This window comes from Gordionus sp. m RMFG-2023, chromosome 1, assembly GCF_954871325.1.
Source record: "Gordionus sp. m RMFG-2023 chromosome 1, tfGorSpeb1-WG-v2, whole genome shotgun sequence".
Classification (NCBI taxonomy): Eukaryota; Metazoa; Nematomorpha; class Gordioida; order Chordodea; family Parachordodidae; genus Gordionus; species Gordionus sp. m RMFG-2023.
This window is the reverse complement of record NC_088775.1, coordinates 36,824,140-36,839,269: the sequence shown is the minus strand read 5'-3', so window position 1 is coordinate 36,839,269 and position 15,130 is coordinate 36,824,140. Positions and strand designations below refer to the sequence as shown.

At 27.8% G+C, this 15,130-nt stretch overlaps 2 protein-coding genes across 2 annotated transcripts in view; one reads left to right on the top strand and one right to left on the bottom strand.

Moving 5' to 3' along the window:
- LOC135926025 (N-glycosylase/DNA lyase-like) overlaps positions 1 to 2,566 on the top strand; it is a 72,305-nt gene extending 69,739 nt beyond the window's left edge. The window contains exon 7 of the mRNA XM_065462690.1: positions 2,457 to 2,566. Within this exon, the coding sequence (XP_065318762.1) occupies positions 2,457 to 2,524 (68 nt within the window). The 3' untranslated portion in view covers positions 2,525 to 2,566. The remainder of the gene's footprint in view (positions 1 to 2,456) is intronic.
- The window catches only part of LOC135925316 (uncharacterized), an 88,808-nt gene that overhangs the window by 8,361 nt on the left and 65,317 nt on the right, over positions 1 to 15,130 (bottom strand). The window contains exon 8 of the mRNA XM_065460942.1: positions 55 to 294. Within this exon, the coding sequence (XP_065317014.1) occupies positions 55 to 294 (240 nt within the window). The remainder of the gene's footprint in view (positions 1 to 54; positions 295 to 15,130) is intronic.

The window sequence follows — 15,130 nt, the reverse complement described above, 5'->3', positions numbered from 1 at the left end:
TAATCATAATAATTTAATGAGAAAGAAAGATAGAATTAAATAGTATTCGCTTACCCTTCCAACTTTCAATATTTGAGGCTGTATTAAAGTTATTAACTTTATCGTATTTAATAATGATTCCTCTTAAAATGTATTCCAATCTTCTAATTTTAACGATTTCATGATCAATCAAGCCAGCTGACGTAGGTGAAAACTTTTTATAGATGACTCGTATCAAAAAAAGCGTGGACAAATTATTGATGACCAATTGAATCAATATAGGATTCCAATATAACTTGTTAAAGGTTATCCAGTCTTATGAGTAAAAATATTTTTTAGGCGAAATAAAATTAATTTATAAAAAATTTAGCATTGAATCCAAAGTCTAAAAATTTATTTTTTATAAAAAGCAATAAATAAAATAAAAATTAAAATATATTTTAAAAAATATCCATCTATATCATATTTTATATTCCACTTATAGAGAACATTTATGAGATTTACAGCCTACAAGTTTTATTTACTTATTATTATATATATATAATATAAATTAATTCTAGGTTTTAATAATGTCCATTATAGATTTAAAAGATAATACACCTACTATTGATTTGACAGATATAAGTGAGAATCTTTTACCTTTTCATAAGCGACGTAAGTATTTTACTTTATATGAATCGGATGGAAGTATGTCATGATAACTTTGATATGCTCTTTCTGTAAGAACATATCTTCAAAGGTTAGTAGTTCAAACCTCAAAAGGCATTTAGAAATAATTTACTTCTTTTAAATTTTTTTTATTTGTTAATCTTAATGTCAACATATTTATTAATACATATAATATTTTTCTTTTATAAAGAGAAGGCATAGTGAATTAAAATGACATTGCCAAACACATAAATGAATTCTCTAAAAAAACAAATTAATCTCTGCAAAACCAAAGTGGTTGCAAATCCAAGCAAACAAAATTAGATTTTAATAATCTAAATATTCCAGCAATATCACAAAAAACAACTGACAAGGTTATAATGGAATATATTATTGATATCTTCCAACTGGTTTATGATCCTTCATTTGTGAAAATCATTAAAATATTTTCTCCAACTATAAAAATTATGTGGGCAACAAAATATCTATTGCCTAACATATCTTATAAGAGATTTGTCTGAAGTTAAGCCTCATATGTATGCCCCACTACTAATTGTTGGAGTGGTCATTGAAGGTATATTATTTTTATGTTAATTTTATAATGTACTATTTTAAGGCTTTTATCGAAATTACTGCTCATTTGCTGGACCCATTAACCCTCAAGAGAAGATCAGTAGCTTTGGCACTGAGCGCATAATTGGAAAGCTAACGTATGATGTTTTGGCTAAGGAAATTATGGATATTCATGAGTCTTATAAAATAAAAATAAGGTGGTGAAGATGACCGACAATGGCACTAACTTTATCAAGGATTTTAAGTAATATTTCAAAAAATTATTTTGGTTAGGGTTAAATTTTATATTTTTTCTAGAGTTTTTGAAGAAAATGAAGATAGTGAAGATTTGGAATTAATAAATTTAGATGACATATTATCTGTTGATGACTCAAATAATCCTTTAGCCTACCAAAACATCAACGTTGTTGTTTTCGAAATCTGAACCTTATTGCAACCACAGATGCGGAGAAGGTGGAAAATGATATCAATTTTAAGCGAATATCGAGATCAACATTTGCTAAATGTTTCTTTAATTAACAAATAAAATATGTCCCCTAAAATGGCTGATATTCTATTGGAGAAATTGAGAAAATATCTTATAGCTCCCAACAAGACCAAATTGAACTCCTACTTTCAGTCAATGAAATAAATTTGTGATCAAATTGGATTCACAGAACCGTAACCGTAATCGAACCGATATAATTATTTTTTGAAGGAGTAAAAAGAACCTTTATAAAAAAGGTTAAACCGGTTCAGTTTATATATTTTAGGAATCAAAAAAATTTGAATATCCAGAATTATATAAACTTACTCTTATAGTACTGGCGGTTCCCGCAACACAAGTTTCTGTAGAAAGGGCCTTTTCGGGGCTAAAATTTGTGTTATCGTCACAACAAACAAATATGAATCCATTTATATTAGAAAATATATTACTTATAATATATTTAAAAATGAGTTATTTTGAATCTTATATATTTTTTTATATATAATTCATAGATCTTATAATAAAAATAAATTAACGATGGTGTTGCTTCAAAAAAAAAAATTTCTAACAGTAATGAATCATTATGAACCATTATAATTAGCTGAACAGAACCAACCTTTGTAAATTTTTTCTTAAAACCCGTAACCAAAACGTAACCATTATAATATTTTACATATTGAACCGTAACCAAACTGAACCGTTATATATAACGAACCGTTATATATAACGGTTCGGGTCTCTGGTAATAATATAATGTTTTTATTTAAATAATTAAAATAAAAATATTAAGGTTATGGAACCCTTGGAAACATCATTAAAGATCTTGAAACGGAAGGATTATGGACCAGCGCTATCTAACCCCTCTAATAGATAAATTAAGGAAATTTAGCTGCATGCGGTATTGTCAGCCCCTTGTAGAGTGTGTTCGTAGAGGTTTTGATAAAAAAAAGTATTAAATTTTTATGCAATTATTTTATATTAATAGTATTATAGATCTGTAAAATTTATTAAAAAATTGCAATGAACTTGGCAAATTTAGTAAAATATTTTTAACAGGCCAGAGGCCTACTAAATCTGATATCTGGTAAAATTTTAATGGGCCAGCACAGGCACAAAAAGTTTAATAGATTTTTTGAATTTTAATCTTATATATTGATTAATATTCTTTAAAAATAGATCACAATATGCTTATTTCTTTGTATATTAAGTCTAAATATAATGTTTTAATCAATATTTATGATATGACCCTATAAATACCATATAGATATTAGGCTAGAACTGACTGTAAAATTTGAAAAGACTTTTGACAGATATCTGATTTATATGAATGAACACTTATTTAATATAATTATCATTTCTTAATATAGATTTCCTTCACTGTTTGATGAAAGTAACATAAGCAGCAAAATTTAAGCTAAATTGGCCTTATATTAATCTGTCACAAAATCTGTTGGTAAAAGAAAGGTTGCATTTGGAAAATCTGCAAGATCAACCACATGCAGATTCTTCAAATGAATGTATGGATGATATAGATAATTTTTGGGGAAAAATTCTTCACAATTTCCATTAATATTTTTTTATTCAAATGATGATTCAATTAATATTTTTAATATTTATATAAAGTTTAAAAAAATATTTAGTGAATATAACAAGCTAAACATGTACTTAATGAAAGACGTGGATGTTTAAATGAAACTTTAAAAAAAAGTATTATTAAAGGCTAATTTTAATTACAAATAAATATATTCTAATTGTATATTATATTATTCTATTACAATAAATAGCACCATATTATTTTTATATTAATTAATTTTGCATCGATCACAATTTCCTTCAGAAATTTAAACTTTTTTAAAAAAAGGTCGATCCTGGATTTCGATATTTTTTTTTGAAGAGATCTCGATTAACAAGCCTGTGTGAATGTGAAATAAGTATTTTATGAAATCCAATCTATATGATGTTAGAAGTTATTTTATACAATTAATGATTTTTGATTAGTTAAATAAAAATTCATCTTAGTTTAATATTTCTCTGTTTCATTTTTATTCCATTATTTTAAATTATATATAAGTTACAGGGATAAAGAAACAACTTTAAAGCAATACCTAAACATATAAAATTCCACTATTCATAGATTAAATAAGATATAAAATGCAATATATAATACAAACAAAATTTAATATCAGACATAGGGGAGTCCATGATGTGAAAAACATTCAACATGGCATGTATATTTGCTTAATTTAAAAAAGACGGCGAATTATTCGGGGAGTTTTTTTATTAAGAAATTTTAAATTTTTGTCAGTTAATAAATAATTTTTTTATATTTTAAATGTAATTAAGTTTAAAAAAGAGGAAAGCAATGTACTGCAAGAATTTATCATTCTCAAAATTCTTAGTAATGTAAAATTAGAAATAGAAACTTTATTTAAAATGCGTCTCAACCCTAAAATGATTATGTAATATTTACAAAAAAAATATTACCTTCAATAAATCAAATAAGAAATTTTTTAATGAGACTAAAGACAAAAAATAAGGCTATCTATTATAAGATTAGTAAAATGATTATGTAATATTTACAAAAAAAAAATATATTACCTTCAATAAATCAAATAAGAAATTTTTTAATGAGACTAAAGACAAAAAAATAAGGCTATCTATTATAAGATTAGGGGAATTGGAAGAATAGCATACTGAAAAATCATTACTACCAATTTCTGAAGATGCTGCCTTTATAACAAATTTTGAAATAAATGATGATGAAAAGGCTTAATTTAGATTTTTCATATCTATAAAAAGCTTTCACAATCTAGCTAGTCTTTCAATTAAGCTCCATGTGCCATCTATTTGTAGGTGCTTCTTATGCAATAGGTATTTCCATTATTTGGGCTTGAGTGTGTTATAATGAAAAAGAGAATATTATGAATTTGTTTTTAAATCTTTAATTAAGGGTGTTAAACTAATATCTGGACATATGTTAAAGAAGTATTAATATCAGATGCTGCATAAGTCATTCACATTAGAGATGGGTGCGGACCTAATTTTTTATTCACGACCTGCTCGTTCACGGTGGTAATTAAAAAATTTACGCTATCCACCAAAAAATTTTCGACTCGACCCGCCCGCTCACGAAAGGCAATATTTTGATTCACGCCCGAAAATTTAAGGTGTTTTTAAATTTTTCAAAACTATTGCTATAATTTTACACTTTTTTGAATTTCAATTTATTTCTCATTTCATAATCCATATTAATAATAAAAAATAAATACAATCTATAAATCGAAATTTTTATTTAGAAAAAGAAGAATGTCCATCTTTTTTTATATCAATTGTGTACGCCTTTCCTCTAATAAGAGATTCGCTACAGAAAATAACCTTTCACTAGAAGCCAAACTTGCCGGGGCTAACAAAATTTACTGGCTAATTTTCTCAAAAAGGGAAATGAATATTCCTGCTTCCAAAACTTCAAAATATTGTCTTGTTATTTGTCTATGAGCGATGAATTTTTTAAGTTCATCCTAACAGCTTTCTAGGTGTTAATGTTTCATCTGAATCATCTAAAAATTCTCTAAATTTTTCATTTAGAATATACGGTCTTTTATGAGTGTAGGATGAATTAGGAAAGTTATAAATAATAGTTGGCATTGACCATTTAGAAACATACGGGTTTTTATGAGTTTAGGATAAATTAGGAAAGTTATAAATGATAGTTGGCATTGACTTATTCATATTATCTAATTTTATATCATTTAGCATTTTTAAGGTTGTTTTATATATATCATCCTTTTCTTCTTCTATTAAAAACTTAAGACTTTTGAAATTCGGATCTAGAATTAAGCTTACCTTGTGTAGTGGCTGCATAATAAATCTTTCTTTTAAAAGAAATCTTGTTCTGTTTTTTAAGGTTTTGATTATTATTGTATCACGTTCAAAAGATTAACAAAATTTTACTAATTTTTGTTTCCATAGATAATCATTTATTGTGGGACGAGAATCTGCGCTCAGATTATCCGAGAATTCTATATTGAAAAAATTAATCTAATCGCGTATGATGTTGATATCAATTGTAGCTAATCTATTTAATTCTTGCTTGCTAAACAAGTTCACCTGTATTTCAGAATATGATTTTAAGAAACTCTGTATCATGATATAGAGTTCCATCTCGTTATTAAATCTTGATAAGAGTGTGGCTTAGCTTGATATTAGCTGTAGAATATTTGAAACATTGCACTATTTTTTTTATACCATCATAATATTATTTAGTATATGGCTTATACAAGCTAGCGTTTCGTCATCTTTGAATGCCCATATATGATTTGCTCCGTTATCAGTCACACAACTATATATTTATTTAAATAATTTTCTATTTCTGTGTATTCTTCCAAAAAAATTGACTACACTTAATAATGACGCCTGTTTTCATTTCCCTTGTGGCCAAAACAAATGTTAATTCAAAATCCTTAATGATAATATGTCCTGTAATGGTTAAAAAACTTCGATTTTTATTGTCATCCGTCCAAAAATCAGTGGTTATGGACAAGTAATTATTATTGATCATGCTTTTAATCTTAATTTCATCGTATATTTTTGGTATAGTATTCATGAGAGTTTTCCTGCTCACAAGTATATCATTTCTATTTTGTTTCCATAGATCTTTGCAAATGTAACTAAATTTTCTGTAAAAAAGGAACTAAATTAAATTAGAAAATATATAATAAATTGCAAATTTATATTTATATGGAATTATAGTTTTCATGAGAGTTTTCCTGCTCACAAGTATATCTTTTCTATTTTGTTGTCCATAGATCTTTGCAAATAAAATGTAACTAAATTTTCTGTAAAAAAGGAACTAAATTAAATTAGAAAATATATAATATAATAAATTGCAAATTTATATTTATATTTACAAAAAAACAATTTTAAAAATTAAAATTTCCGTAATTTACGGGAAATTTATGTTCACGCCCGATCACGCCCGGGAAAAATTTTGGGAAGGCCCGTCACGCCTAATAATTTAAAATTTACAGGCGTAATTTCATGGCCCGCGCCCACCTCTAATTCACATATTTTGGTTTTTGGTAACAAATCAATTGTCATGTTTTGGGCTAATGTTTATAGAAATTCATCATCCTTAACCTGTGATAAATGCTATATAAGATATTATTATATTTCATACACTTTATATTACAGTTTATTTGGATTATATTATCATGATTATCGTATATATGATTGACGTTCATTGATTTCTGTTGAATGCAACTAAGAAAATTAACATGTTTTATAATTTAGTATAATAGCGACGAAGGATTCTCTTATTATGAATAAAGAAGAAAAACAAACTACTGTAATTGGTAAAATTGATGAATCAAACATTCTAATTAATGTTGTGAATTAAATATTTTAAGTGAAACGAACAATTATAATAAAGTGAAACGAACAATGGTAATTAAAAAAAATTTTGAAATAATAAATATAACTCAAGTAAAATTTGATAACTTTGATAAACAAAACAATTTTCATGACTTTATTGAAATATAGATGATGTTTTGGAGATAATGGGAATATTGGTGGATAAGGAAACCAAGAAAAAAATATTATTTGCATACATGGGGGATAGTAACTTGGCAGAGATGATGTCATTTATATATCCAAGAATTTTGAAAGAACTAAATTGATGAAATAGTATAAATAGGCAAAGCAGTTAAACCTACTAATATTCTATTTAGTTCTAGAATTAAGTTCATTCGAATAGAAAAAGGGGAATGCGAAACAGTTGCTGAATTTTAAGGGTGGCTTAAAAAATTGTCCCAAGAGTGTAATTTTGAATCAGATCTGGATGAAAGATTAAGAGATCGATGGTAGAGGGAATAAAAATGGCAGCATTGTTGAAAGATATTCACACCAGATTTCCAGATGGAATAAATAGCCTGGGAGAAAGGGTGAATTTTCAGCAAGTTTTATATATGGCTTTGGCAATGGAAAGAGCTGAGAATGAAGTTACAAATATGATGGTTAAAAAAAAGGTTAATAAATCTAAGGAGCGATTGGAAAATAATCAAGGAATTTTTTTTAATCAAAAGTACTCATATAATATTAAAGAATAGGAAATTATTATTATAATAATTATAATAACAATTGTAAGCAGAGAGATTAGTAAATTGAACAATAATGATATGTATAAGAACAATGACTGTTCACGAGGTGGAAGAACTTACACCTAATCCCTATTAGAGATCTGTAAAAGAAAAAAAATTTCGGGTTCGGGCCGGGCCGAACAAAACTTTTTTAAAAATATTTCGGGCCGGGCTTGAAAAATTAGGCCCGATGCAGATCACTAATTCCAATGTTTTGATAACATGTTACAATTGTCAAAAGGTAGGGCACTATGCACGTAAGCTACATGCTATGCATCAAGATGATAAAGAATCATCAGATTCAATTAATAACATCTCCCAAATTGGTAGAAACAGTGCTAAGATATCTATAAGGATAAACAGAGTAGTGATTGAATTTGATTATGATACGGGCGCACAGGTATCGGTAATAGACAATATTGGGATGAAATTGGCAGACCAATGCCTAATCCAACAAAATCATTGTCAGCTTACGGTAATCAACAGCTGGACGTTCTTGGTGAAACTATTGTAAGGGTGCTACTTGAAAATATAGGCCGATCATTACAAATTGTGGTTACAATGATATATACCACTGTTTGGACCACCGTGGATACAGGCATTTAATATGTTTATTCCAAGTCAAGTTAAAACATGTAGTATAACAAGTAAAGACATTATAACAATTGATAAACAAATTGCTGCCATGACTACATAATTTGTCAGTGTTTTTGATGTTAAGTTAGGACTAGTTAATGATTTTGAAGTTACATACCTCTGAGTGATGCAGCAAGCTCGAAATCATACCCAGCACTTAGAGCACCTTTTCCATTACGTAAACCAATCGAAATGGAACTCGATAGATTGATGAAATCGGAAATCCAACAGTAAACGTCAAAACAAATGGAGAAATCAGGATAACTGCTGATTCTAAGGTCATGCCAAATCCATATATCTTATGATTACCATTAGTGATCTGCATCGGGCCTAATTTTTCAAGCCCGGCCCGAAATTTTTTTTTAAAAATTTACCGACCCGACCCGGCCCGAATTTATTTAAATATAGAAATTAATTTTTATAATTACTCAAAATAATAGACATATGTTATTTGTCGTTTAGTTTCAATAAGTAAAATCAAATATTTTTTTACATAAAAAATTCAATATAAAATTGATAAATTTATTTTAAAAAATTTCCAAGGTCCGACCCGACCAGACCAGAATTTTTTTTAAAGATATTAGGCCGGGCCTGAACCCAATTATTTTAAATAAAATTAGGCCCGAGCCCGAAGCCCGTTCGGGCCGGGCCGGCTTAACTTTGCAGATCTCTAATTACCATATTATACCAACTGTGGATGATCTACTAGCCAAATTAAAAGGGGGTGTGAAATTTACTATAAAATAGATTTAAAAGATTTTTCAGCTACCAATAAAAGAGAGCTCAAAAGAATACCTAACTATATCAACTCATGGGTATTTTCGATATCAATGTATGCCATGCCTTTCGACCTCTCTAGTCCGCCAACTATTTCCCAAAGATATATTGATTTATATTACAGGACTGCAAAATGACAGGAGTATACCTGGACGATATTATAATGGGAAAAAATTATGTAGAACATTTGAACAATGTGAAGAAAGTATTAATGAAATTAAAATAGGCTGGTTTGAAGGCAAAATGGGCGAAAATATGTTTTTTAGAATCAGTTAATTTTCTGGGATTCGTAATAGGTGAAAATGGCATGCACCCAGCGAAGGAAAAAATAGATTCTATTCGAAGGATACCAACTCCTAAGAATATACACCGATTGCTATCTTTTAGGACTTATGAATTAACACGAGAGATTTTTACCACATTTACATGGTATAGCTATAGCCCTCCACTGCATAAATTAACAAGCATTAAAAGTTCCTGGGGTTGGTCTGACAAGGAGCAAGATATATTTATTAAAATAAAGCAGCTTTGTCAACAGATAAAACCTTAATTCGTTATTCGCCAGACTTGCCAATCTGGAATGTGACGCCTCTAAAACTGATTTTGGAGCTGTGCTACTTCACGTAGTCAAAAAGGGTTAGCAGACCTATCGCATTTACTTTGTGAACATTATTGAAGTCAGAAAAAAATTATGCACCAATAGAAAAAGAGGCACGAGCACTTTATTTGGGAAATTTATATAATGAACAGATCACAAACCTTAGGAAAAATTATTTGGTGATAAGCGGGAACTACCAAAAATATCCAATAGTCGATTAACGCGCTGGGCATGGAAAATGTAAGATTTTGAAATTGAATATCGTCCAGGAATAAAACATGGCACATTATCTCGACTTCCAGTAACAAGTGTGGAGTCGAATCGACCAGAAACATGCATTAAAAATTAGCGCTATAAATTTGCTCGATATAAATCGAACACCAGAAAGAAACAAGAAAAGATAGATTGCTAAATAAAGTAATAAAAACATCGAGCAAGGATGGTTGATGCTAAAAATGATGCAGAGTTTGTTTGTTTTAATAATCGTCAGAAGGAATTATCAGCAGATCGAGATATCATTGAATGAAATGGATAGTTGCTAATTTCAACCATGTAGAAGAAATCAATATTATCTATCATACAAAGGACGCGTAGGAATAAATGTTATGAAATCAATTTTAAGAATGTATTGTTGGTGGCCTAATTGCGATAAAGACATTGAACAACATGATAATGTATTCCATATCAAAGTAACTGGTCGAATATAATGGAGATTCCTTTATACTCCATGGGAACGTATTCATTTAGTTCGAACCTATCGATTTATATTCATGGTTGGTTAGAGTTGATGGCATTCTAAATGGGTGGTTGAGTTGATGAGAGAGACCACGTCTACAACAATGATCAAGGCGCTAAGGAAATGGTTCGCATGTTTGGGAGACAAATTGTGTCAGATAATGGCCCTCAGTTTATTTCCGGAGAATTTCGAAGATTTTGTCTAGAGAAAAATATTAAATTAATACATTCAACACCTTATCATCCCAAAGCAAATGGGTTAGCTGAAAGAACAATATGAAACTTAAGAGTCGATATTTTGCCACTAGAAAAGATATTAAGGAGCCAGAGGAAGCTATGGGAGGAGTTTTGACAGCATACAGAATGAGCGAGCACCAATCAACTGGACATTTACCTGCAAAAATTGTTGGGGCGCAATCTAAAAACTGGATTAGATTAGTTACATCCAAATGAGATAATATGCGACAAAAGGCAACTCATGATAAACAATTCAAGTGAGGGAATTCGAAATTTTACAACATGTATGGGTACATAATGAAATCAATTCACGGAATTATAAAATCCAGAACTAGTAGATATTCCTATTCCGTAGAAAGTAAAGACAGAACGATACGAAAGCGTGCTGATCAACTGTGAAAATAATGTAACGAAAGAAGTTGAGAAGTCAGGGAAAGAGGAAGAAAATATGGAGTCGGAAATTGTTGACAATTTGGAAAATATAGAAGGACCACCTATAGAGGGAGAAAACGGCAAAATGGAAAAGACTGATGAAAATTCGGGTCCACAGGATATATCTTCATTAGCTCGAGGACTAGAAACAACAATGAGGCAGACAAAACAATGATCGAGGAACCTACACATCGTCTGAATAAGGAGTTTTAAAATTTTAGGTGTGGGGAAATGTGATAAATGCTATATAAGATATTATTATATTTCATACACTTTATATTACAGTTTATTTAGATTATATTATCATGATTAATGTATATATGATTGACGTTAATAATGTGATTTCTGTTGAATGCAACTAATAAAATTAACGTGTATTATAATTTAGCAGAGTTGTTAAAAGATACTTTTTAAATGGATCTAGATACCGATACAGAGACTAAAAATTTATCTAGATACAGATACAGCTTCTAAAAAGTTATCTTGATAGAGATACAATTTAAAATGTATCTAGGTACAGATATATTTTTTATTATAGTCTTAGATAAGTTTTGAATAAACCTAAATTAGGATTCTATTGTGAAAATTCATGAAATGATCTAAAGAATTTATACTCGATATCACATTTATCAAAAAATTAAAATAATGATTTTTAGATATTAATATAATATATGATTAATATAAATAATTATTATATATCATTAATAAAATAATATAATATATGATTATATGATTATAAATAATTATTAGATTATATCAGTAATAAAATATTTTCAAAATTTTGGTCATTAAAACATCCTCGTTTATCTGTAATGACATTTTTAGCTATACTAAAAAGTCTTTCAACAGGGGAGCTGGAAGGGATTGTGGTGTTATATTTAATGAATAACATTTTTATATCAGGATATTGTTTAAAAATGCTAAAATCTCGGGATTCATTTTTGAAAAAACTATTTAAAATTTGTAGAATTTAAATCATTAACAATCATATCTCCTGCTGTTGGATACTGAAAAAAATCGGGTATTAAATTATTTGACAAAATATTTTCATCTTCAAAAATTGTCCCAATAAACCTAGAATTATTAAATATTGATTAATTTATTATTAATTTACCTATCTTCAATCCCTTTAAGTAAGGCATTTAAGAGTGGTAAACAAAATTTCAGGTTCATTTGTTTAAAATTTTTCAATTTAATAATGAGCTGGGAAATAGTTGCACAGTAATAAGCTGTGAACTGACTCCTATGTATGAACTAAAAATTAACATTTCTTAAAACAGCTCAAATAATTTGTTTGTAATTAAATAATTATACAAATTTTAATGTTAGCTATACCGGCGATAGACACTCCAACAATCTGCTGTTGTGCATATTAACGTTGGTTCTATTAGACTTTTAATGATTTCTTTCTTTTCATTCTCCCATCTTTAGGAAATTCTAGCAACCATTGTCTGTCTGCAAATTATATTTTTTTGTGGAGCTAATGTCTTGATCATTTTTATAAATGATGGATTTTCAAAAACTGAAAATGGCTGAATGCTATCTATAATAAAATAAGTTATTAAATCATCTAAAGTGGTTTGGGTTAAAGTCTGAGGTCTCTTGGGAAAAAAATCAATGGACGATGATCCTAGTCCAATATTTTCTTTAATAGATTTTTTCTCCTTCCCCCTTTTTTATTTGGATTAAGAGTGTTTGATGTTTTCTCTTAAAATTTAAAATTAAAATTGTAAACATTTATTTAGTATCTATTACCCTTAAATGTTTTACAATGTTGCAAGTTGAGGTAATGCTAACTGAAATTTGTTTTCTTTATTTTGAGATATTATTTTAAAATATGGTCTATAAATTGGCCATGGAATGTCGTCATTCTCGTCATCAATATTAATCTTAAAAATTAATATAATAGAATAAAATAAAACACCAATTCCATTACAATTAAAAATGGCATAATTAGAATTTGCTTGTTATTGATAACTTGGACATAATATTTAATTAATATTTATATATTCTTTTTTATATATAAGTTTTAATATTTTACATATATATATAATTTTTTAATATATATAATATTGAGCTATATGCTCATATGAAATAAAATAAATTTTACATTCAAGTATTTTTACAGATACAGATACCTCTAAAATAATATCTAGATACAGATACTTTAATCAAAAATCTATCTAGATACAGATATAACATTTTTATATCTAGATATTTTAACAACTCTGTAATTTTGTATAATACCAAAATTACATCATGAAAAAATGAGGCAGAGGTCGACCTCAAAAGTCTAAAAAGGCTCTTGTACAATAACATGTAAATTTTAATTATTTTTAGAGATAAAGATTTATAAAGTAATTTCTATTTTTTAGATTTTCTCAAATGACACAATGTACAATAATAAACAGCAATTCCTTATTGGCTAATTTTTGATATATTTGTTAATTTACTGATTTTTATATATTTTATATGTTAATTTTCATAAAATATTTTTGATAACTTATATTAAAGGAGATATTTGTATAGATGCTACTGATTCATTAAATTAGGAAAACTATGTTAAATTTTTAGAAATTATTTTTAAAATAATAGATATTTATTAGAAATGGATGAAAATATTAATAAAAAAAAACAATTAATAGAAAGATTAGTTGATGAATTATCAAAGTCTTCAACTGAGTGCTAACAATTAACCTGTAAAAAAACTAATAATTTAATATCCGATTTTTTTCAGTATCCCACATCAGGGAGATATGATTGTTAATGATTTAAATTCTGATAATCATCAAATTTTAAATATTTTTTTCAAAAATGAATGTAGAGATTTTAGTATTTTTAAACAATATCCTGCTATAAAATTGTTATTCATTAAATATAAATAACACATCCCTTCCAGCGCCCCGGTAGAAAGACTTTTTAGTATCTAGACCTGTGCGCCGACGAAACTATCGGCGGCCGGCGCACAGATTTTTAGCCGCCGTCAATAAAATCGTCGTAAATCGACGCAGTTATAAATTTTTATAACTTAAATTTTTTTAATTGCCTATTAATTTTTTAAAAAAAACAAAAAAATATACTTCTACAGATATCTCGGCATATTATTTAATATTCATTTAATAGAAAGCTTATTATATCCAAAATCAATTTCGTAATTTTATAATTATCAATATCATGTATAAAAATTATTTTATTTAAATTTTCGGGACATAATGATGATCTCCTTGAATTTAACGTCAATCCAGCGGTAGAGAAAACTCTTTCTAGGTGTGCTAGTCACCGGAATGCAAAGAATATTTTTGTCGAGCCTGAAAAGATTGGGAAGTTGATTCTTCTTTTCTCTCCAAAAATTTAGAACGTCCATATCTTGTGAATGTCGTTTTTCAAGAAAACTGTGGCATTCTTGTTCTAAGTCACCTAACTTGGAATCATAATATATATTTGTTGAATGTTTATTTGCCAATTTTGTCAAATAACTTGAATTTAATAATTCATCTTCGTCCTCATTAGCTATATTTACTAACTGATTATCATCACTCTCTAAAGTTTAAGATGTTTTATTATAAATTCAAGCTGAGCAATTTTGCTCTATTAAATACTTTGATACAATTGTCAATTTTTAAAATCTTGGATCTAAAAGAGAAGCCAATACCTAGATAATTTTAAATAAAAAATAAAAGAATATTATATATTACTTGCAGATTACAAACCGATCGTAACGCAAGTTTTTTTAGCATATTTTCCGTGAAATAATTTCAGAACTATCACTATCATTTACTATTAAATGTGTTTCAATTTCACTTCTAAAAAGTAATGCCAAGTTTAAAGTAGGCCCTTTTTGTACTGAAAGAAATTCGACAGTTTCTTTAAATTTTGAAAGAAATGCTAATAGTTCTTCTACCAGATCAGATTCCT